At 33.5% G+C, this 24,673-nt stretch overlaps 2 protein-coding genes across 8 annotated transcripts; both read right to left on the bottom strand.

The window, feature by feature from the left end:
• Positions 1–4,832: 4,832 nt before the first annotated feature.
• On the bottom strand, positions 4,833–12,111 carry LOC142636023 (hexokinase-1-like). The gene is made up of 9 exons (XM_075810086.1): positions 11,643–12,111; positions 10,778–10,922; positions 10,498–10,680; positions 8,199–8,273; positions 7,854–8,009; positions 7,582–7,680; positions 7,357–7,487; positions 6,208–6,289; positions 4,833–5,513 (listed from the first exon to the last, which is right to left on the bottom strand). The coding sequence occupies exons 1-9, from the start codon at positions 11,930–11,932 to the stop codon at positions 5,166–5,168; spliced, it is 1,509 nt and encodes a 502-aa protein (XP_075666201.1). The 5' UTR covers positions 11,933–12,111; the 3' UTR covers positions 4,833–5,165.
• A 3,267-nt stretch (positions 12,112–15,378) lies between these two features.
• Positions 15,379–22,026, bottom strand: LOC142636073 (nuclear poly(A) polymerase 4-like). 7 transcript variants are annotated; one of them, XM_075810147.1, is made up of 13 exons: positions 21,469–22,021; positions 21,086–21,163; positions 19,934–20,041; positions 19,421–19,483; positions 19,173–19,334; positions 18,534–18,647; positions 18,333–18,395; positions 17,920–18,249; positions 17,656–17,820; positions 16,542–17,528; positions 16,093–16,169; positions 15,912–15,974; positions 15,683–15,817 (listed from the first exon to the last, which is right to left on the bottom strand). In XM_075810147.1, exons 1-12 carry the CDS (start codon positions 21,604–21,606, stop codon positions 15,947–15,949), a joined length of 2,313 nt encoding a protein of 770 aa, XP_075666262.1. In that variant the 5' UTR covers positions 21,607–22,021; the 3' UTR covers positions 15,683–15,817; positions 15,912–15,946. The 7 variants fall into 7 exon arrangements, with proteins under 7 accessions (XP_075666261.1, XP_075666265.1, XP_075666259.1 ...); XM_075810145.1 differs by having other exon boundaries at positions 16,098–16,169; XM_075810149.1 differs by having other exon boundaries at positions 15,912–15,971; positions 16,098–16,169.
• Between the last annotated feature and the right edge of the window lie 2,647 nt (positions 22,027–24,673).

The following is a 24,673-nucleotide window of genomic DNA, read 5'->3' as shown; positions in this document are numbered from 1 at the left end:
CTACTTCTAACCCCTCATTTTTAATTCCCCCAAATTGGAGAGATTTGGAGGGAGAGTGGAGAATAAAAATGATTAACCAAATGAATTACCAAATTTGCCCTTACTATATTAACAAAATTACAAATGAAAAGACTAATTATTCTCTTCCCTCTTACTTAATTTTAAAAACATCTAAACAATGTGGAGGATAACCATTCTCCTCTACTCTCTTCTCCACTACTCTCCTTCCCTCTACTCTCTTCTACTCTCCTCTCTCTCAAAACTTCCAAACATAGCATAACTTCAAGGAGTGCAATAATTTTTGAAATCTTGGAAATAGCCATGGATGTTGTTTCCATTAATATTGATAGAATCTTTTCTTCAACTGAAGATGTTTGTGCAAAATCTGCAGATCTTCAAACTCGGTTGAGTAGTCTACTTGTGTTGGTTGTATTGAATGGAACTCATTGGAAAAATAAAAAGGATCGACGGAACTCACACAAATAAATATTTTAAAAAAAGAGTTATTTTGCGAAAGAATAATTTATCATAACAGTTGAGATGTCAGCTTCTCATTAGTCAAAATAAAATAATGGATATTATATTGAGACCCACCATAACTAAAAACAATGTTATTGTGAAAATATTGTAACATTTTGCAGACTATTTTCCTTGATTTATATTTTTCAACAATGCTATCTAAAATCTCTTTTGCCCTATATTGTTTACCATTTATTCTATTTAAGATCTTAGAACATCCGTATCAATTTGTACAAAAATCTCCTTCTATTTTAACATAAAAACTTAATTTTCCTATTTTACACAACTTTTTATCAAAAATACTCACATAATACTATCTATTCTACATTTTTTTTTATTTAAATAATGGATTTCTCACTTTTATTTTTATTTCACAGCTATTCAACCTAAACACACACACACACACACACACACACACACAAACTCTCTCTCTCTCTCTACCAGAGCTGCAATAGTCCATGGATGAGCTCTCTCTCTCTCTCTCTCTACCCAAGCCTCCATGGATGAGCTCTCTCTCTCTCTCTCTCTCTCTCTCTCTCATTGTACCCATGACCCAAACATGGGTTTTATGGGCTTTTGATTTTGAGGTGAAATGGGTTAGAGATTAAGTTGGTTTGAAGTGAATGGATTGAGATGTCTAGTTTAGCTCTAGGTGGATCAATTTTGTGGGTTTTTCGTTGGTTTTAGGTGTTGGCAAAAAGGGGTTGTAAACTTGTAATGGGTTGTGGTGGTGATGGTGGGTTGCAATGGTGGGTGGACAGTGATTTTGGGTCAATTTCTTCTTTCGCAGTTTAAGTTAGATGATTTATATGGATTTGTAAATGGGTTTGATGATTTATATGAATTTATATATGGGTTTGACAAGTTTGGGATTTAGATTTAGAATGAGTTTGATAATTTATATGGATTTATATATGGGTTTGACGAGTTTGGGATTTAGATTTAGAATGAGTTTGATGATTTGTATAGATTTGTAGAGCATGTTGCTAGGATTCAAGAGAGAGAGAGAGAGAGAGAGAGAGAGAGAGAGAATTTGATGAGAGAGGTGAGAAAAAAAAAGATTAAAAAAAATACAAAGTCATAGTAACCGTGTATATTTTCATGGGTACTATAGCAAAAATGTAAATATACAATGTTATAAATGATTGATGTGGGCAATTTTTTAGCAAAAATGTGTAAATTTGACACTTTTGTACTATATGCTCACTATGTGATTGCTCTTACCTGCTCTTTATATTTTATATACTCGTCAAAATATCTTACACCAAAATCTCTATTTTACACTACATTTTATTAAAATATCAAATTTTCTTGATTTTTTTAATCGTTTATTTTTCTTTGTACATAACAACCACCGTCCACTATTTTCTTTTATCCTTGAGATATATAAAAAGTAAAAATAAAAAACTAAATTCAATGTAAAATATTTTTAGCCTTCTGCACAATGGTTGTAGCCACCATTTTGTTTTATTTAAATAAAATAGAATGTAGAATAGATAGAAGGAAATGTGAGTAATTTTGGAAAAAAAAAATTGTGTAAAAAAGGAAAATTAGGTTCTTATACTAAAATAGAAGGAAATTTTTGTACAAACTGATACGGATGTTCTAAGAATTTAAATATAATAAATATTTTTTTAATACAAGATAGAAATTCTATTCTAACATTATCTATGTATATATGTGTGAAGCTCCCTCTTGGAGACTTGAACCCTGACCCTTGCCCCGCACACTTTACAAGCACTTATACTTGTGGAGTGACCATTGCACCAAGGGTATGTGGTGGTGAATAAATGTTGAACAATATAGAATAGAAGAGATTTTAGATAGCATAACTATTGAAAAATATAAGACAAGGAAATTAGTTTGCAAAATGTCACAATATTTTCACTTTATTATTTTATTTTGACTAATGAATAGTCGACGTCTCAAACTTTGTGATTTGTATAGATTTGCAGAGCATGTTACTAGGATTCAAGAGAGAGAGAGAGAGAGAGAGAGAGAGAGAGAGAGAGAGAGAGAGAGAGAGAGAGAGAGAGAGAGAGAGAGAGAGAGAGAGATTAAAATAAAAAATACAAAGCTATAGTAACTGTGTATATTTTCACGGGTACTATAGCAAAAATGTAAATATACAATATTATAAATGATTGATATGGGTAATTTTTTAACAAAAATGTGTAAATTTGACATTTTTGTAGTATATCACATCACAAACTCGTCAAAACACATCACATCAAAATCTCTATTTTACACTATATTTTATTAAAATGTCAAATTTTCTTAGATTTTTAATCATTTATCTTTTTTCGTACATTACAACTACCATTCACTATATTCCTTTATCCTTGAGATATATAAAAAAATAATATAAAAAAACTAAACTCAAAATGAATGGTATTAATGTAAAAATATTTTTAGCCTTCTGCACAAGTCCAGTGGTTGTAGTCTTGTAGATAGATTATACTATCATAAAACTACACTAATAAATATGGACTTTTATTCTCTTACTTTTACTTTCTATATCTATTTTATGTTTTAAACGTGGTAAGTGTATGAAATAGTAGAGATAAATGAGCGTGAAATTATATTTAGTCTCATAAAAATATATTAAGCCAACATTTTTGCCTTGTGCACAGGTCAAGTGTAGACAAGCATGCAATTGCTTCTCCTTTTATGGGCCACAATTCAGAGGCCCACTTTTTCCCAATCTTATCTTTGTTTTTTACATGCTATGCTTCAGTGAACATTTGAATCTCATGTGGGCTATGCTGGTTTCTCGATAGGGGAACAGAAGGGAATATTCCAGTAGCCCAAACCCCATTATGGGTCACATCTTGCACAGCCTTATCGTAAAGGAAGAGAATCATGGAAGCAGCTCAAATTATATAGGTTTTTGTGTCACACACGAAAACTCTGATATGAAAGACATATATACTTGTTGTACTACGTCTCTTAACACTTTTTTTTTTTTTTGATAAGATGTCTCTTAACACTTGTTATATATATATATATAGGGGAAGGACTCTAGCCAAAACACTCCATCGATGACTATTGATGTTCCTACTTGTCCGGCTTGCACAAAGACCAATATTCATACTATATTCACATATAGTTAAAGGTATTACTGTTATTTCAACTGATGATAATTTCTTCTGGGATTACTTTTGGCATGTCATGCCAAACTTTTCAATATTCACTTAAGGTTAAAATATTCACGATTGCCTTACCTTTTGCCTTTACTGATGTTATCTCCACTGACGCTGCTGAAAACTCTTTTGTTGACTGCTTTTTGGCAATCTACTTTCGGCTCAAAAGCTAGTTCTTTTGGAAAAGCTTCCAGATTTTGAGCTCATGCTGTCCCTCACGGGTCTTAATATGAATAATGAAGATGTCACTATTCACTTTTGACTACTACTTTATTTACCTATATAAGGGGGTTGTCCCTTATTGTAATTCAGAACTTTCTTTAGGATTAAATCTTCCTCTTAGAAAATCTCACTGATATTCACAAAGCTTGTAACTAGAACCAAGACTAGCCTTCAAGCCTTGTACTACTATCCATTGTAATCTTGTAACTACTATTGTAAGTGTTTTGAAGTACTTTCAATAACACAAATGACCCCAATCTTGTAGAATGTTTCAAAATGACATTTTTTTAATGACATATAAGAATGTCACTCAGATTAGTTGCACATCGTAAAACATACTATATAACAATCTTCACCATTAATCAAACTTTTATAAGCAAACTGACCCCACCTGCCAAAATCAGTTACCGGGTAATCCAGGAGCTTTTCACCCTTGACGGGCTAAGTAGTTTCAAAATGACATTCTTATTATGCATGTGCCATCCAAATAACAAATATGCATAATTCTAGAAGGGAAGAAAAAATTGCAGCTGATGGAACCCATGGACAGCTCTTTTTTTCCTTTTCATGGTAGAGTAGTTAAGAGAATGCATATCAGACTATTAGTGGCTCTAAAAAATATTGTGCTCTTGATGTTAACACATGACACTTAAATAATTGTTGGTGGAAACTTTCATATAAGAAGATTAGTTGGTATACATGCGGGAGCAGCAGTGGTTAAATCCCATACTGGATGAATATCACAAAAGCTAATAATTAATATCATATTATTGCATCCAAAAATCCATATGCTTAAGCTTTTAGGTTTAAGATGGTATCCGCAACACATTATCCACCATTTTCAAAACAAGAATTGGTAATAAGCAGAAAGAAGCAGTATGTTGATAAAAAAAAAAAGAGTAAAATTACGGGCCAAAGCAGATTAGATTTGCCGCTTCCAGGTCCTGCTTTTATACAACCAATCCACCTTTATTACATATTTTGCAAAGCCATAATCCAATAATTCACATAATCAACCTCCTAAACAAAAAAGGCGGGAGGGTACAAAGTTGGAAGAGGTGAAAAAAGGATTAAGAAAGAAGGAAAAAGAGTCATAATCCAATAATTCAATCAATCAACCTCCGGAAACTACAAAAGGAGGGAGGGTAAACAGTACAGAAAACTCATAATTGATACAAATAGGGAAGAGGTGAAAAATGAATTAAGAAAAAATGAAAAGGTAATTATGCAAGAAAGAAAAAGTGAAAATTTTCTTGAACTCTATGATTCTGAATATAATTCTTAGGATTTATTTACTTCAAGGAACTGTGAGTGAGAGGCAGCAAGAAGGGCAGCTCCTATACCTGACCCATCATTGGATTGCTCAATGACAATGCTTTCTGAGACTTCCTCTCCAAGCAATTCTTTTAGGGTATTCTCTAAGCATTTGCGATATTCAGTGTAATGCTCATACAATCCACCATCTAAGGCTATCACTGTCCTTTGTTTCTCCCCATCCTTGATTTTGTCTCTTCCCAATTTTATCAGAATGCCCAAGATCCCAGCAGCAGCAAGACGAGCACCACGTGTTGCAACAATGTTGCAGAGCTGAACGACCACTTTTCTCATTTCGAGGGAGGTATTAGATATCTGAAATAGAAATATAAGTAAATAAATCAGAATACAAAAACTTGTAACAGCAGTTCAGCAGGTCTCATCATCAGTTACAAAACAAATATGAATGTGCCTCTGAAACCAGGTCTCTCTCTCTCTCTCTCTCTCTTTGGACAAGTTAAATTTGGCATGGCACAAACCACAAAGACCTCTATCACTGCAAATGAAATGGCCTTTGTTACATCTCTCATCCCATATTTTCGGATGAGATATTAAACTTCTTCCTCATCAGATAGCTACAAGCCACCATCTCTTGTTTCTATTTGGTACATCCATTGTCATAGCAATTTATAAATAAAAAATAAATAAAATAAAAAACTTTTCTATAGTCCCATATGATATGGATGATATATTAAAGTTCTTCCTTGTCAGAAAGGTACAAGCCAGTAAGCCACCATCTCTTGTTTCTATTCTGTGCAACCATAGTCGTAGCAAATGATAATGCCCTCTCTAGAGTCTAACCCATTATCCCATATGTATGGATGATAAGCAATAGGAATGGAGGCCTTCAGTTATAATGCAAGACAACTAAGCCAGGAACCCAATTCCAAAAAATTAAAGGTAACTCAATTATGCATATAATACAGTGCAAATGGAAGTGCTATGAACTACAAGCACAAGGTTTGACAACTAATTGAAACTCCATACAACAATGAAGAGTTATATATACCTCTAAAATATTCTTCAATTTAGTATCCACCACTTTAAGATCACTGGATGTGTCATGATGCATTGCTGACAAGTCAGGTGTCCTGCATATTTCATATCTCATTAATCCCATGTAATTGTTCATCCTAATCTCCCAAAAAAAAAAAAGCAAATTGAATGAAGATTACAAAAACAAAATTGAAGTTAACAAGAGACAAATTTCAAAGAGGAGCATAAAAATGTGACCGCAAGAATGCAACACCATGGACCTAAGGCTAAAGTCCAAAAGCTAGAAAGAGAGAGCTAACATCAAAGCCTGAGGACTGCCACTAAATCATGGTCATTAATTACACTTGCCAAGGGTTGGCCCGGTGAAATTGATTAATTTCTTACTATGACCAAAATGCTTTTGAAGTTATAATAAGGATACTAGGTCTTATGGATGCATTATGCCAATAAGGTGATAAATGTGACACCCATTACGGACCACAACTTGGCAACCATATCAATTAAGCAAGAATAATATTTCAAATATAGATTATTCTGAAGAATGAATGCCATGCTGATGAAGTGGTCACCCAGACAGTTATCTGGGCAAACACCTAGGCCACCAAGAAGTAAATTATAGGCAAAAATAGGCAACTTGACAGCTGTAAAAAAATGTTTTACATTATTTCATACTAATAAATAGTTTAAATTAGTACTTAAAAAGAAACATTCTATGATATTTAGGGCTGAAGGCAAAGCTTAACACAAGGTTTACAGCCCAAGTTAGTGAATAAAACGTGTTCTCCAATTATTTTTTATGGTCGGAAAAAAGTCCAATGTTCCATTTCAATTTATGATTTATTACGGCACAAAAAGCCTAGAACAGAAACAAAGAATATATAATAAATAAATAAAAGAAAAGAAAAGAAAAAGAAATGTGAGCTGCAAGGCACATGCTCTGGGTTACTATGACACTTTTGGATTAAGTTGTGACTATAGTAGTACGGGATCAAACAATGCACAAGAGTTTCCACTCTAGAGTAAAGTTGACAAAAATTAAAAAGCTGTCAAACAAAAATAATCCTCTTAGAACATGAACAAGTGGAAAGGCAAAATGAAAAGGAAAAGAGCAGAACATAATGAACAATGGTTAAATCATTAACCTGTAAGTTTTGAACACTACCTTAATGCAAATGGACTTTTCAGTTTTGGTGGAATGATGTCACCAAAAAAGGAAGCTTCTTCAGCCATTTTGCATAGAACTATGCAAACAATTTCTCCCAAATACATACCAGAAATTATCTTCTCAAACATCTGAGAGTATCAAACAAATTTTTAAGGAAAAACACAACAAAAGATCATTTGGCAAAGCAAAGCCTAGTGGAACGTTAAATATTCATACAATCACCTGTTCACCTGGGTTCAAACTCTCAGCATCAAGTACATAATCATACTCTGTGAATGGAAGATCTGTTGACCAAAAGCTACCCCACTCCATGTTGATGACCTGCAGTAGAACATTGGCCTTGTCTTCAGAATTCTTTCTCAATAGTTCTTTTACAATTTTCAATCATATGCATAACTTTTTTCAACCATACTGACTTGAGACAAGAACAGGAAAAGAAGTTAAATATTATTAAAAGAACTAGACAATTTAACAGTCACTGAGAATCTGCTAACCATCTCTCCAGATTTAGGCAGAAGACCATGCAATTTTGGTATTGCATTTGCACGTTCTACATACGCTGCATTTGTTCCAGTACCTAAGATAACAGCAGCAACAACATCCTTGTTGGAATATCGACCTCCAGCTAATGTCCCAACTGTATCATTCACCTAGTTCCAATAATGTACATTAAAACCATATTGAAAACAAAAATAATTTCATGAAGTATTGAACACCAGATTGACATAATGAAAAAAGGAATACCAATCCACTGCACAAGACCATATATGATTTTCATCAAGAATAACCAAAGGGATCACATTAGTGTTTTTATAAAGAAGCCATTAACTTTGACTTACCAGAGCTGACACACGCATATCAAGGCCTTTTCTCTCCATTGCTCGTGTTAATTCTGCCACAACATCTTGGCCAACCTATGCACCCAGCAATTGAAAAAGTCACACAAGGGGACTTGGGCTAAAGAGAAAATACCATACTGTCACATTCGTAAATTAGTTTTGATGTGCCCACAAACTGTACTTACTATTGAACTGGATTGTTTCAGTCAAAAGTATAATATGTTCATGCTTCCAAAAGTCAGATAAACCATGTTCAATTTCTTAGGACTATCCTCAAAGTGTTGCTGAAATTACAGCTTGTTTAACAGGAAAATATGCCAGAATGGTGGTGGTAGCTACCATTTTCTAGAGAGAAAAGGAAAGCTTTAGATTTGTTTTACGTAAAGGGATGACAAACCAGGAGAAAATATGCCATATGCCATATTCCATGAAGTTGATGATTCAACACTTGCTACCTAACAAGAACAAGATTATGAACAAGAAAGGAGTGGTTGGTCTTGATTTTCACAAAATCTTAAAGGAAATGATTAAAAATGCTCCTTTGAACTGCTCTAAAATTGATAGAGAATATTTATAAAGATGAAATTATATTTGCAATTAACACTTTCTTCCTAAAATGTTAAGGAATATAATTTTGATCAATGACACATACAAGAAAGCTAACCAAAATTGATATTAATGTTAAAGGTGCCTAACAATGATTTGCGAAAGGATTCTAGAAACCAACCCGAATACAGGATAAACATAAAAACCAAAAGGTTTGAAAGGAGACACTGATGCATATCTAAAATTTTAAAATCTCAACAAATTTTCCAAATTATGAAATTTTTTCTAAATATAAAAAATTGGCCATTCCCTCACTTCCCCTAGCAGTGGACAATGAATTTTGCCAACGAAATTTCTCTCAACAAACAAATTAGAGCAACCATCACTGAAGAAAGTGCAAACCTATCATGTTATCAAAATCACAATGGTTGAATAAAATATAGAAATTGTTAATTAGAACAACAACATAATATGATGCATCAATGTGATGAAGCCCTAACAAGTTTTCATAGCCACCCCAACTAAATCTTCAGTTGAATCAAGAATAATATGTTGGAAACAATACCAAACTCACTAATACCTTGCCTGTTTAAATTAAAATAACATACTTTTTTTTTTAGTAAAATCAAAATAACATACTATAAACTAGTTCCACTACAGGACAACTTAATCCAAAATTTAAAGTTTGAAGAATATGATATTCAATGAATACAATTGGCAATTAAATCTTAAATCTGTAACAACTGCCCCCTAATTATATTATTATGGAAGTTACCATTCAAACTGGCCACTTTGTTAAAACAAGAGAAAAAGAGACATCAAAATGAACCTTGCGCGCATTACAATTCTCATCTCAAACAGGAATCTTCACATTGGCAAGGTTTTATATCCTTTACATGTTCATATGCAATACGTATTTGTGTGAGATATTGACTATGTGTTTCTCTATTCAGAAAAGATTCCCTGCCCTTAAGCCTTGACAGAGTTTATAAAACAACAATGAAATATGAACATTTAACAATATCCAGACTGGACCAGTTGGTTGGACAGTATACTCTTCTGACTTCCCATCCTGTAATTTTATTTTCAACTTTTTTAGGTCCCCATTTATGAATGAGGGAAAGTTGTTTTGTCATGTTTAGAGGAGAGCGAGTAATCAAAAGGTAAGAAAGAGTGAGTTGATCCAGGTTGAGGGATAGAAAAAAGGTAGAGGAAGGCCAAAAATAACATTAGTAGAGTAATAAAAAGGACAAAGAGCATGACTTCAAATAGAATTTAATAGAGGAAAAGAGTTCGTGCGGCCAACCCAATCTAATCTATCGAGGATCCATAGCTAACTCCAAATTTTGGGATTAAGGCTTTGTTGTTGTTGCAAGTGTCTGGATATGTAGGCTCATGTGCAACACACCCTTAAGGGTATCCATCAGGATAACTCATCATTCTTATATATATATATATATATATATATATATATATATATATATATATATATATAAGGAAAAAAAAAATCTCATCATTCTGTTTTTAGTAGTTAGTACTTCATTTTATTCTAATTTAATATATTGATTATTAATACTTTTATGATATCACCAGAATTTTCTTATTAACATTAGTTTATTTTACAAGTTCAATTTAGATAAAGAACAGATCAATAATCAAAGACATACTTCAATATATTGGAAAAATGCCAGGAAATCAATAGGTAAACATAAATGAAGATAAACAAAAAAGACACAAAGCAATTTGGATTAACCGTATCATCTATAGAGAAGCCTTTTGTCCACTTAATAAGATTCCCAGAGGCAATTGATGTTTGCATCACAGGGAACGAGAAGGTAAAGCCTAGTTCCCTCTGCCTACCAGGAGGAAGTTGAAAATCTGGTCCTTCTTGGTCTACAAATTTTGCAAGTTCAGCCGCTATAAAATCAAATAGTGCCTGAAATTACATCAAAAGTCTGTGACTTTTAACATTTATTTTTGCATATAAAGCTTGAATTAGCGGTGACAACAGTTAAGCACCAAAACAATTTTACCTCTGAAGTTCCAACCATCAAATCTAAAGGAATGGACACCTCGGAAACTTCTTGATTAACAACAGCTCCCCCTCCCAATTGTACCCTCAACACACGGAAGTTTGTTCCTCCAAGGTCCAACGCATAAAACAATCCCTTCTCATCCCTGAAAATAGGAAAAACACAAAAAGAGGATCCATCATCCATTAAACTTAAATCTCTATATTGCACTGTCTATTCATAAAGTCAAAATTTTAAAAAAAATATATCATCACAAATATTTTGGAAGATTGTCAACGGATAAAACATAAACACAAACAAGACATATTAATCAAGTCAAAGCAGGAACACCCACATACAATTCAATCAAAAAAAGGACCAAATGAGACGTGCATGCAACATAAATATAGACAAAAACAACAAACAGCCACATGAAATCAAGACAGACTGAATCAAATGAGACACACAGACACCCTCATACACAACACATACTAACCAAATAAGAGGAAAACGCCCACATACAATTGAACCCAAAAAAAAAAAAGGACCAAATGAGACGTGCAACATAAACATAGACAACAAACTCCCACATGAAATCAAGACAGACTGAATCAAATGAAACACACGCACTCTCTCTCTCTCTCTCTCTCTCTCTCTCTCTCTCTCTCTCTCAACATATAGTAACCAAATAATAGGAAAACACCCACATACAATTCAGTCATAAAAATGGAACAATTGAGACGTGCAACATAAATATAGACAAAAACAACAAACACCCACATGAAATCAAGCCAGAATGAATCAAATGGAACATAAACACAAACCCAAAAAAAAAAACTCAAATCCATGTATCCAATTTTTTTTTTTTTTTTTTAAGAAAGAATACCCAGATGGGAGATTGTTGACATAGGTGATGAGCATCTTGAGCATGGTGGGAGCACCTTGAGAATCAGAGGCAGCAAGCCCAGCGTGCATCTCCTTAGTCATGGCATCAGCCACCTGCTCCAGCTTCCAAGTTGGGGTCCCACACTTCTCCTCAAAGTCCTTCACTATAGCCATGGCCTTCTCCCACCTTGCCGTCTTCTGCATACGCCGCCGCACCACCACCGCAGCTGCTGCCGCACACACCGCCGCCGCCGCACATATCACTGCCGCACTAACCGCTACCTTCCCCATTTTTCCTCTGTACGTGTTTGTTTGTATGTATGTATGTAGTTCTATATATATATACTATATGAAGAGCTTAGAAAACAGAGACTGAGACACACAGATTTTGAATCATAAATTGCCGTTGTTTATTGGACTTACGATGTCATATTTGTCATGCTCATAAAAATAAAAGACCAGTAATTTGGAAGGTTTGAAAGATTTAGTCCAACCAAAATTTATTCCATATCCAAAAAAATTAAAATAAAATAAAAAACTGTTACTTTTTTTTTTTTTTAATAGTTTGGATAAATTTGTTAATTTTATCTGTTAAATGAGAAAATTTAGAATTGTGAACATTATCCAGGTAAGTTAACATAGTTGAAAGATTTACTTAGTCAGTGGCATGATCCTTTCATGTAATAATTAAATAATCAATTACAAAGTGAATTTTAAATCTAGAACTTCTATTAGAAGCTAATTTGCTGTCTAAATAAAGAACTGCTTCGAGTGTTGTGTACACTAAAAGATTGAATTTTGTATATATAGAAAAGAAATCAATTATGGTCATTGCCTAATAATAATCTTAATGGGGTCGAAAGTTTAGGTTCAAATCTCATCCATATGTAATTATCTTATACTTTAAGAAAAATGCTAAAGATTCAAAATTTTTTACAAAATTTTTTGTAAACGACTGATGTAGGGAGTGATTATTGGTCAATAAAAAAGTGATATTATTAGTAGGTCAAGATGAGAACCAATAAAAAGTTGACTACAATAACAGTTTGTAAAAATATTATAAAATAGTTTGTAACTATAATATTACTCATATTTTAATATAAGATAATCATAAATGTAATTGTATGACTTATTCTTCTCAATTTTTTTTTGAGATTGTAGTATGACTATATTTAAAAATATATATACATTTGTATGACTTACTATAGCCGCCTAGACTAGAATTGGTCCATTCAGGTAAATATTTTAATATTTTAAATCACATTCTCAATGTACTTTATTTACTATAGTTTTTCTCAACAAGCTTATCAGAAATAGGCTATCTTCCCATCAAAAAAAAAGAGAAAAAAATAAAAAAAGAAATAGGCTTTCTTTTAACCAAAAAATATATATTTACTGTAGTCACTTTACTAATTCACATGATTATCCTATATTTTATTAGAGATACTAAATTTTTCTTAAACTTTTTCAACTTTATTAAATAGATTAACAAAAATTAGTAGGTCCATATAAACGCCGTGTCCACCCCTCACAAATGTGAAAAAAGTTACGTGTTCCTATTCTTATTGATATTATATTTTGTTCCTTAGGTGTTTTGCAGATTTGGATTATACCTCCTCCTTATCCAAAAATTCTTACGTAAAGCTAACCACCACATCATGAACACTTCAATTTAGATGGTCCAATAGGTGTGGCCACGTAGATGGTCACTGTAAAGAAGAAATCATCGTTGAAGATATGCTTTGGGTGATGTAAAAAAGAAATCACCGTTGAAGGATTATCGAATTTAGTAAGCCAAATTTGTTTTTCCAATATTAATTGGGAGAATTCGGAGAGGAAAGATCTAAAGTCATTCTTGCATGCCAGAGGTAAAAAAATAAATAAAGAAAGGAGATGAATTTTGTCATTGGTTGAACTGATGACTAAAATTTAAGAAGAGAGCATAAGAAACAATATATAAATATTGTATTTAAGTATTGCCCTAAAAAGCATATAGTCAAGAGTCTTGTAACTCAATTAGCATCTTACAGTATTTTCAACAAAACATTCAAAGTTCAATCCCTTAAACATTGTTAATAAAAATAAATACAAAAAATAATTAAAAAATATAGAAAAATAAAATAAAAAAACACAAGTACACTAGTTTGCACGAAATTCCACTAAACTAGCCAATAGCCTTTGTTTTTTTAGTAGATATATTTATTTACAACTTTGTTTTTAAGTCAATTAAAGCATTCATACCATACTCATTAGTGTCTTGTAACTCAGTTAATACTTCCTTGTAAGTCAGTCAATTAACACTTAACTTCCTTGTAAGTCAGTCAATTAACACTTCTCATCTTGTAACTCAGCTAATACTTGTAAGTCAGTCAGCCAATTAACACTTCTCATGTTTTCGATAGAGACATCCAATGAACTCCCATGTAGGGGTGGCAAAATTTGACACGACCCGCGAACCCGACACGACACGACACGACACGAAATTAGTAGGTTATGAGTTGAGGCTTAACGGGTTCGTGTCATATTCGGGTTGACACGGCTAACCCGTTTAATAAATGGGTTGGGTTAGTGTTGAACACATAGAACCCGTTTGACCCGTCTGACCCGTTTAATTAAATGATATTTTACCAATATACCCTTCAAACTCTAGGTATATGAACTTATTAGTTGTTGTGATTTATATTCTTTGACATATTGTGATTGATTATTTGTAATATTGGGATATGCTTTAATTTTGAAGGATTATTTGTGATGCAGTTACTCGTTAGTTCTGAATTTTATATTAAAAATATTTATTTGTTTGTTTTTTCATTAATTTTTATTTTTCATTTTGATAAAATCTAATAAACAGGTCGAAACGACTGACCCGTTTAATAAATGAGTTGTGTTAGGGTTGAAGAATCTTGACCCGTTTAATAAACATGTCGGGTTAGTGTTGACCTATGTAATCGAATACTCATGACTTGACACGACACGCGAACACGAATTGCCACCCCTACTCCCATGTAACTCAATTAACACTTCTCATGTTTTCGACATAAACATCCAATGAACTCCCATGGTTGTAATTATTGGGAAAAAAAAAAAAGAGAAAAAAAAAAAACCCAGTCATATTGCAGTGTTTGGTAATGAAAAAGAAGAAAGTAATAGACATTTTAGAATTGGCTAGTTAGGTCAAGTTGCCTTTAGTTGGGCCCTGTTGATTGTGGCGTATTAAGCAAACCATACAAACCGGCCAAGCTAAGCTAAGACGCAATTTAGTTGCTCCTGCACAAATGATTTTGACGTGTAACCAATTTGCCACAGATATTTTTGTGACAAAAAAATCTCTGCCATGTAGGCTATGACTCAGAAATGCATATCAACCGCTTTTCTTGCAGTAGGGCCATCTATAGTATGGATGATAAGTCAATTCCAATGACTGAATTGGCACCTCACTTCTTATTTCCAGCTCTTTTTGGGGGGTGGTGATAACTAACGCTTTCAAGTTCATCCCACAGTCTCTGTATAAATCCAGCAAAAGCTATTTTATAAAATACCAATGTCAAAATAGTTGGATCACTCAGAACACGTAAATATATAAACCCTTTAATTGAATGCCGATCCCTGAATATTCGTGAGTTGCATTGCATCACTAGGTATTGTTTATTAATTACATCAGATACAGATCCATTGTCTCAAGAATTTAACTTAATAAATATCACACGTCACACCCACTTATAAGCCAGAGAGAGAGAGAGAGAGAGAGAGAGAGGTTCAACATTATAAAATATTATTACAAAGCAACGAGTGTAAACGAGTTTCACAGCCTAACCTCAAACCATAGACACTACTATATAAACAAGACCTCAACCCTAACCAAAGAACACACAATCTCCATCCTTTCGTTTTTTTTTTTTTTTATCTTTTCAAAATTTTTTTTCTTTTTTTTCCTATTTTTCTGATTCACAAACTTAATCGAAAAAAACAATGGAAGAACCTATGACTAACTGCTAAACACTAGAGCATCTATGCTCCCATGACTCCATGAGCAAGAGAGAACGCAGCTCACGCAGAAAAGCATAACTTAAAGAGGGTATTATCTGTACACATATGGCCATGGTATACCCCCCACAGGTGTCTTTCAGTTGGTGCCGATTGGTTCCCAATCCGCAATGCAGACTAAGCAAGTATGCCTGAAAAAAAGAAAGAAATGAAAGCCAGCAATTAAAATAACACTTACCCGAACTGCTGGCTTTCTGTCTTTCTATTCTGAGCAAAATGTTTTCACAGACAAATATAGCCATTGACCCAACTTCTAATCCTTCACGCCGTTGACGTTAAACTCAGCCTGCTATTAAGAGTAAGTTGGGAAAAGATAGAAAGGGAAAACAAAAAAAAATAAAGCAGTATAAAGACAAACAATATGAGAATAATCCCAAATATAAAGGTTAAAATTTCAAAATGCATGCCTTACAACTGGTTTCTCCACAGCTTCCAACTTTGCTTCACCCCTAGAATCAATTACCATCCCAACTGCAGCATTTGGCTTCACATAGAAAGCAAAAGGAAAAAATTAAGAAATTAGATAAGATCGGTCAGCACATACAACATATCAAAGATGAAATTAGTCAAAAGCTAATCAAAAATAACAGTAAAAAGATATGTCTGTATTTCGTGCACTCTGGGCACAGTAGCCCTACTACAGTGCGACTCTCAAATGTCCACCTAAGGTTGTACAGCACTGGTAAGGACGACCACAAATAAATTCAGACAAAACAATCTACTGGTCGGACTGAAGATATAAGAAATCATCCTACTAGTAAAATGCCAAAGAAGAGAGAATAAAAAGATGATGCAAGAAACCAAAATTGATAAATTAAAGAAAATCACGGTAATTGAAGGAGCTTAAATCCAAAACCTCTAACTCTTCCTGATATCCGTCTTGTAGAACTCCATTGCCATAAATGCATCCATTCTCCAAAGGAGATATTGAATGTGCCTCACACGAATCAGCCACAGAAGATCCTATGTTATTACTCCCTTCAATGCTTCCTTCCACACTACCAGTATTCCCCTCACTGCTACCTACCACTGATCCAAATCCAGCATCTTCACAAGAACTGACCTCACTTGCAGGGGTTGTGGTGATAATACTGGAATTTGAGGCACATCCTGCTGTCTCAGCTTCTGGGCATAGCATCCTTTTTTGAGCTTCAACTAGCTCCAAATTGGACCTTTTAGCACCCTCCATCGAGCTCAGATCTTGCTCAACAGACCCAGTCCTAGTAATCCTGCAATTTGATGCCAAATCTTCCGCTTTACCAGTGTCAACCTGCCAAGTTCTGTTCCTTTCAGCAGTTGCATTATTTCCCACTGAACAAGATGCCAAATGCTCTGAAGACACACTGCTCAACTTATTACTGATAATTTCAGCAGAAATCGAATCCCGTCTCTGAGGGCTAATAGATAGCCGTTTTACAGGCATGCCTTGTTTCACATCCACTGCATCAGAACTGTTTTTCCTCTTATGGCATCTCTCACTGGAGCCAGTCCCACCAACTTCACCATATTCAGGAGATGATTTATCAGCCTGCTGCTGGGCTGTTGGCCTTGAGGGTCGAGTTCGTTTATAACCATCTGGAAACACATATGAAGGAATTTGCCTTCTACGAACATGAGAAACATAAATTTCCATCCCCGGTTTCCAATACGAGTACATGTTTACAGATTGCCTGAAATCATCAACAGTCCCACGGATATCAAACTGCTGACCTTCTTGGACCATCTCCCCCTGTTTCCTTTGCAAACCCATAAAAAAAGCACAATGGGCACACTGCTTTGATGTATCCACATACTCGTGAGGATAAGGATGGCATTGCAACTTCCCAAATGTGTCCCGCTCAATCTGCAAGCACAAAAGTACAAAATAGGGATGAAAGAAACACCTCTGTCACTCATTAGCTATCTTTCCATTTTACTATATACTAGACAGTTTTTTGTGCCACAAACCAACAGAAATGCACAAATGTTACCATCAGAGTCAATTGCCTCAGCCTCGATTCAACCCAGCCTTTCCAAGCAAGCAAGTCATCAGCATCAACTGCAACTATGTCAACCTGCAGATAGTTCTTGTAGCTTTCAAAGAAGAAGTATGGCTGAAATAGATCACTCCACTGAGCTTTATTGAGTTCTATCTTCTGGATTTAGGCAATAAACAAGAACAAAAAAAAAGTGATCAAAATATACACAACCAAAGAAAATTTACTTCACAGTCAAGAAAAAACGAAACTTCTCACCTCACAAATCTTGTTGCCATGTTGGAACTGCTCCATCATAACCCTGAGGGTGCTTGTTGAAACATTGTAGCTAGAATTCATGCATGGGTAAGCAGGAGTTATGATAGGCATGTGATGAGTCCGGTCTCGAGGATTCTTACGAGGATCCCATACAGAAAATCCAAGTTCTTCCTCTTCAATTGCACATAACATCACAGGGTTTGGCCAACGCCACTGTGTATAAACCCTAAAAAATCGAGAGACAAGCATACTAGGAACTGCATTAGGATAAAGCTGGCACACACGAGCTACAAGAAGTGCCCAGTTCACACCCCCAAGAAATCCAGTCACCTGAACATGAACACATGAAATAGATAAATAGAAACGGAAAACATAACATTATCCAATATTACCTAGCAATGAAAAGGACTCACATTGGAATAAACACCACGCCTTTTGGCCCAAAACTTCAGGCATCGGAGTGTTGTGCAAAAATGCTACAATTCAAAAGAGTATTTAAGTACAGACCAAATACCAATGATATACCCCAAAAAAAAAAAAAAAAAAAAGGTAAAAGGTTGCATCAAGTTAAATCCATAGACCAACTAAACACGATACAGTATGAAGAATTTCACCTCAACATTTGGAACGAGCTTAAGAATTTGATCTGCAACCCTGCAGCCATTAAAACTTCGAACAGTGGGCTCATCAACATTGTACAATACAGACACATCAGAGATGTCCAAGTCCTGTTGAAACATTGGTTACCACATGTTACTCCAAAGTATCATGCAGTCTAAAAATTAAAGAAACCATAAATTGACAAACTTAAAATATACTAGCTTGTATCACAGAAGAATTGAATTGTGCAACAGACTGCAACTATTGTCCATTCTAATAATTGCATTGAAAATATACTCTCAGCTAACATTAGAATGAAACTATGAACTTTCAACATACCATTTTGACAGACACTGTTAAACCAAAAAAGGGCAAATGCACAAACACAAACAATCATCTAAACAGTAAATTCAAGAAGGCAACCTTCTTTTTTGTTGGGGGAGAGAGAGAGAGAGAGAGAGAGTAAAAGAGCACTTTCTTAAAACTTCTCATCCACATAATTCATAATCAGGCCAAGGGGGAATCTCAAACAAAAATTTACTCCAACCATCATCATTGACAAAATACCCTCTTTACGGTGTCTATACAATGTATGGTTTCAATTAGAGAAAATTTAAGTAGCTCACAGAATGTTTGATTTAAACAGAACTTACTTCTGGCACAACCAAGAGAGAAATACTTGCATAAAGAAGGTCGATGGAAAGTCCATCAAACTTGAATTTCATTACTGGGACATGAGCTTCTGGGATTGGTTGTAGTTCTGTAACTTCTTCCATGTCTGCCAGGATATTGTGCAGTATAAAGAAGAAGTCTTCCTGAATAAGACAAATAAGGATTAGATGCAATATAGAAATCAAGAGCCACAAAACCCACTAGAAAATAACCTGAATGCAATATTTACCTCCCTATTCACATATGATGGCCCAACACATAAAGTGTCTATGTCAACCCCAGGACCATGTACCTGTCAAGGATTCAAACTCAGCTTGATCTCCACATAACGCAGGAGGAACACATGACAAAAGAACATCAAGCAAAAAAAAAAAAAGGAAAGCAAAAGCATGAATTATAATAATAACAATTTACCAATTATAACCAGATCTACCAGACCCTGTCCCAACCCCAATAAACTAACCGTGATGGGGATATGCAGATGACATGAAAACAGAAAATGGAAACCAATTATAACCAATTATAACAATAACAATTTACCAATTATAACCAAAGATCTACCAGACCCTGCCCCAATTCCAATAAACTAACCATGATGGGAATGTGCAGATGACATGAAGCACAATCAAATAAGAAACTAAAAGGTGGACAACATTGCTTCAAGAGACCAATTTAACTCACCAGAACATAGTTAAAACATTAAGAAACCATAATAGGAATATATTATAGAGAGCATACTCACCCCAAGTCGATACGAACCAAAAGTAAAAATCAAAGCATTTGCATCCTCCACCATTTGGTCTGTGTATCCTCTCAACCGAGTAAGTTGCTTCACCCAATCTTTTACAATCTAGCATTTAAAAATAAAAATAATAAATAAATAAAATACCAGTAATTAGCATGCAATGCTTAAAACAACCTCGAGTCAGCAAATGAGCAGGGTGAAAGAAAATCATCAAATCAACAAACTAACCAGACGAAATCAGCAGTTGAACCATCAGAACTGTGAACCCACTAGTTTTTCAGTTCAGTATTATAATAATAATGAACAAGCACTTTATAGGGAAAAAACCGATCAAACCAGTGGTTTTCTTAGAAAACCATCAAAATAGATCCCAAAATAAACCATGGTCACCAGGTTCCATTAATATATTTCATCTTAGGTCTGTCCCTGATTGTTGATGGGCTCCTATCCCAGAAAATCAGGTAAAATAACACATGGGAGAATAAATTACTAAACTTTCAAAATCCTAAGTTGACTCCTACCTTTCCATGGCTCTTACTTAAGAATCCCAAATCAAAGACACTCCTTAAAAAGACCTTTGATAACATCAATGTGGTTGGCAATCAAGTGGGCACAGATTTGATCACAAAAATTCAAATTTATTGCTTAGAAAAACTTCAAAAATGAAGCGTTGGTCGAAGGAAATAAACTTAATCCCCAAAATGAACATATTTGAAATTAAATTTGCATGCTTATACTCTCTTTTTTTTTTTAGATAATTACAATAATGCTGCTAACCACGCAGCTCGAACCCAAAGTGCCAATGCATGTGTCAATTTAGCTACAAGACCCTTGGCAAAATTTGCATGCTGATATTCAAAATTTATAGCACTTCAAATAAACAGGTTCCAAACATCCATGCCACCCACATTTATTTCCAAAGCTAAGTCTTAAACCAATGTTCCAAATATTGGTTTATCCTAATTCGCAAAACAATCACAATAGAAATACTTCAAAATTTCCAACTCATATAAGCTATCATATGAGCTTCAACAATTCATTTCTCTTAGAAAGATATAATTCACTCTCACTAGCCCTCAATTCACATTTTTAACAATGAAAATCCAACTTCCCATAAAAATAAAAAAATAAAAAAATTTGACCAATTACCTGACGAATTCGATGAAGCACCACCTCTCTCTTCTCAGCTTCTTCTTTGCTCTCATAAAGCCCCGCATCCACCAAGAACTTACATACCCAGATACCAAAACATAAACAGATAACTTTATCAGCACAAAATCTTCAATGCTTGTAAAGAATTAAGCTTTCTCTAAGTACAATCAGTCATACCCAGAAACCAAAAACATAAATAAACAACAAAATCAGCGCAAAAACCTCAATGTTGTAAAGAATTAAACTTTCCCTAAAACAATAGCCCATACCCAGAAACCAAAAAAATAAACAAATAGCACAAACACCAACAAAAAAAAAAAAAAAAACCTCAATGCATGTAAAGAATTAAACTTCCTCCATATTTAACCCAAAATCCAAACCTTCTCTAAGTCTCTGCTTCTCAGTCTATCGGCTCTGGTGGGCCCCGCCATCGATATCGGCTCCGTAACACCATATTTCTTTGCCACAGCCACCGTCGCAGTCGCCGGCGAGGCACTCAACCCTTCTGAACTCACCATTCCCAATCCCCCCAAATACCCCAAATAGTAACGTATCAGGAAATTTTTTTTTTTCTTTATCAAGAAAATTCTGAAGGAAATTGAAAATTGGATGCGATTTCAGAAACGGAATTAGGGATTAGAGAAGGGAAACACATAGAAAAAAAGAGGAAAATTGGAAGAGATCGAGAAATTGAAATCCCTAGAAAGTAACAGAAAATTAAGGATGGAGATTCTTTGTTTTGTAGAAAAGTGAATCTGAGATCTACTAATAGAACATAAACAAACAAACCCTAAACAAAATCGAAGAGAGAGAGAGAGAGACCAAAACGGTGTCGGAATGAAAGGGAGAGGTTGGGTCGGTGAGCTCAGAGAGAGAGAGAGATTGATTTTTATTTTTTTAGAAGATTTTGATTTTTTTAGAAGATTTTTGTTTCATTTGTTTGTGGGGTTTGATGTAAATTTGGGCGTGTGAAGAGCGTTAGAGCTGTGTGTTTCGGTGAGATATTTATTTATTTATCAATTTTTATTTTTTAAGATTAGGAGATTAGTTTCAATTTCTATAGGATTCTACTGGATATTCTATACTTCTTAAGTGACTTTTTTTCTAAATTAGGAGATTGTTATAACTTTTTTAGACTTCTTATGTTAAATTTTTTTTTTCTTCTTATCTTAATTAGGTAGATTTATAAACTTTATTTTCCAAAGTTTTTCTAACCAACTAATACTACTCCAAAAATAATTCCCAAGTTAACTATTATGTTCTAAAAATCTTATAGTCATTCATTCTGGTCAAAACAAATAAATAAATCTTTTAGTCATTCTTTATCATTTTAATTATATATAATTTTTTATATATAAAAAATTAGCACTAACTTGGCATCTTTTATATCACTAATGAAAAGGTAAAATTTAGGCCAATAATTAATAAATGAGTGATTTAGTTTTGGAAATTTTAATGTCAAGATTAGACTGATTACTAAATATTATCTATATTAAAATTTTAAAATTAAATATTAAAATCACTAATATGGGATGATTACAATAAATAATTGAATATTTATAGAAATTAATATGTTAATTTTAATAATTTAGTCCCTTTTTCACAACCAATCTACCATTTATTATCCCATAAAAAAATCTACCATTTATTAACTTTGGCATTAATATTAGGAAAATGTTAAAGAATGTCCTATGGGTATTGGTTTAAAAACTATTTTTATAAACATTTTATGAAAAAATGATATAGTAGTTAATTTTTCTGGCAATTATTTATTTATTTATTTTAGAGAGTTTCTACATATGGCGTCCGCTTTTGATGATAGCTCTTTATTATCAGACCAATACACCAATCAGTTTTTGGTGTAGGCGAGAATTAAATCTCAGATCTCTTATACAACCATCAGAGACTTTACCGGTTGAGCTAATTGGAACCCACTTATATTTTTCTTGAAAGTAGTGTTGAAACTTTCCTAATTTAATTTATCAACAACTGTAAAGATACTCGTTAACATAACCCTTAATATTAAAGTATTAATTAATGATTATACTCAAAAAAAATTCTTTGTGCGTATACAAATAAAATACAATTTGGAGTTCACATACAATTTACTCTAATTAGGAGTATTTTAGTTTTTTTTTTTAAAAAAAAAGAGTATTTCAATATGTAATTTAGTTTTGCAAAGCAATTTACCTACAAGTACACCCAAATTTACTCTCAGTTTCACAATATCCTCTGATGTTAACATTTAATTAGATGACAACACTTACATGTGAGACTACTAAGGACACTTGGTGAAAGAGTATATTTTATGCTCCAAATAGAAGTTGACACAAAAGCTTGTTTTGGATTTAGGTGTCTCTAGAGTTTTCCATTGCAAAGGAGTATTTTGGTGATATGAGCATCAAGGAAAAGCTAGGTTGTGTTTTAGGGTAAGTTTGGTTCAGCTTCTTGAAACTGGATTTTTTGAAAAAGTGGAGTTTTCAAAAAGTGCAGTATGAAATTGAGTGTTTTGAAAAATTTGAGTGCTTGGTAAAAGCTGTTAAAAAGTGTTTTTTGAAAAAGTGATGGTTTGAGGGGTAAATTACCAAAATGAACAATGTATATATAAGAGAGTTTATTTCATTTTTAAATCAACTGTTTCATAATACTTACTAAAAAAAAAAGCTACTTAATAATAATAATAATAATAATAATAATAATAATAAATATATTATTGTCATAATTATTTGTTATTACTATTACTATTATTGGTATTATTTTAGTAATGTTAGTTTTTTTTAGCATCAATTATTTGTTATTCTAAAAATTTTAAACCAAGTATGTTATCTATTATGCTTTAATAATATTATATATTTTTAATAATATCAATATCACTATTTTAATAATGTTTTTGTCTTATTGAATATAATGTTATATGTTCTAGCATGATGGTTTGAAGAGGTTTCAATGGGTAAAGTTGGGTTTTTAATAAAAAAAAGTGGGCAATTTGGTAATTGAACCAACAATTCCTGAAAGTTGAAGTGGTTTTTTTTATAAAAGCTGGTCAAAAGTCCTTTGACTTTTTGGGGGTCTTGCACTTTTTGAAAAGACAACTTTCTTGCTAAAGCGGCTTTTTAATACCCACCAAACACTTAGCATTTTGAACTTTGAAGTAGAAAGTGTTTTTTGCCATTTGAAAGTGCAAAAAAAGGGCACTTAGTTGGCACTTTCTATTAGTGTTCTCGAGTGACGATGTGGGATTGTTGTTTTGCTATGAGCTAAACCGCTAAAGCCTAAAATTGCATTGGTCGGTGATTACTTTTCTCCCCTATTTCATGCATTGTTTAAAGATATAGAAAGTTTTGTAGACATATAATAAAGTTATGTATTGGTTAAAGAGTGACTAAGGGCTTGTTTGGATAGCATGAAAACTGAGTGATATCACTCAGTTTTTATGCTCCATCATCCAAACTCGTGGGTCTCACAAATGATGCAGTGTTTGGCTTGGTTTTGGATGTTTGTTTCCATCCCCCAAAAACTCAAAATTTTTAGTTTGGATGGTGAAAAATGGAAACAAGATTTTTTTCTTTTTGTTTCCAAAAGTTG

The sequence above is a fragment of the Castanea sativa genome, chromosome 5 (genome assembly GCF_040712315.1).
Source record: "Castanea sativa cultivar Marrone di Chiusa Pesio chromosome 5, ASM4071231v1".
NCBI lineage: Eukaryota > Viridiplantae > Streptophyta > Magnoliopsida > Fagales > Fagaceae > Castanea > Castanea sativa.
The sequence above is the reverse complement of the archived record's forward strand: the minus strand, read 5'-3'. Positions and strand labels throughout refer to the sequence as shown.

Bases quoted from the DNA above. Each gene is read 5' to 3' on its own strand.
- LOC142636023 (XM_075810086.1), bottom strand. From the start codon at position 11,932: ATGGGGAAGGTAGCGGTTAGTGCGGCAGTGATATGTGCGGCGGCGGCG. The intron at 7,681-7,853 runs GTTAGCAGATTC...GTTCTACTGCAG, and splicing joins TGCCTAAATCTGGAGAGATG to GTCATCAACATGGAGTGGGG. The intron at 5,514-6,207 runs GTATATATAACT...TTTCTATTTCAG, and splicing joins AATTGAAGAATATTTTAGAG to ATATCTAATACCTCCCTCGA.
- LOC142636073 (XM_075810144.1), bottom strand. From the start codon at position 21,606: ATGGTGAGTTCAGAAGGGTTGAGTGCCTCGCCGGCGACTGCGACGGTG. The intron at 18,396-18,533 runs GTGAAATTCTTC...TTTGAATTGTAG, and splicing joins AGCTCGTTCCAAATGTTGAG to CATTTTTGCACAACACTCCG. The intron at 16,170-16,541 runs GTTTTGGATTTA...TTCTATGTGAAG, and splicing joins GATATCAGGAAGAGTTAGAG to CCAAATGCTGCAGTTGGGAT.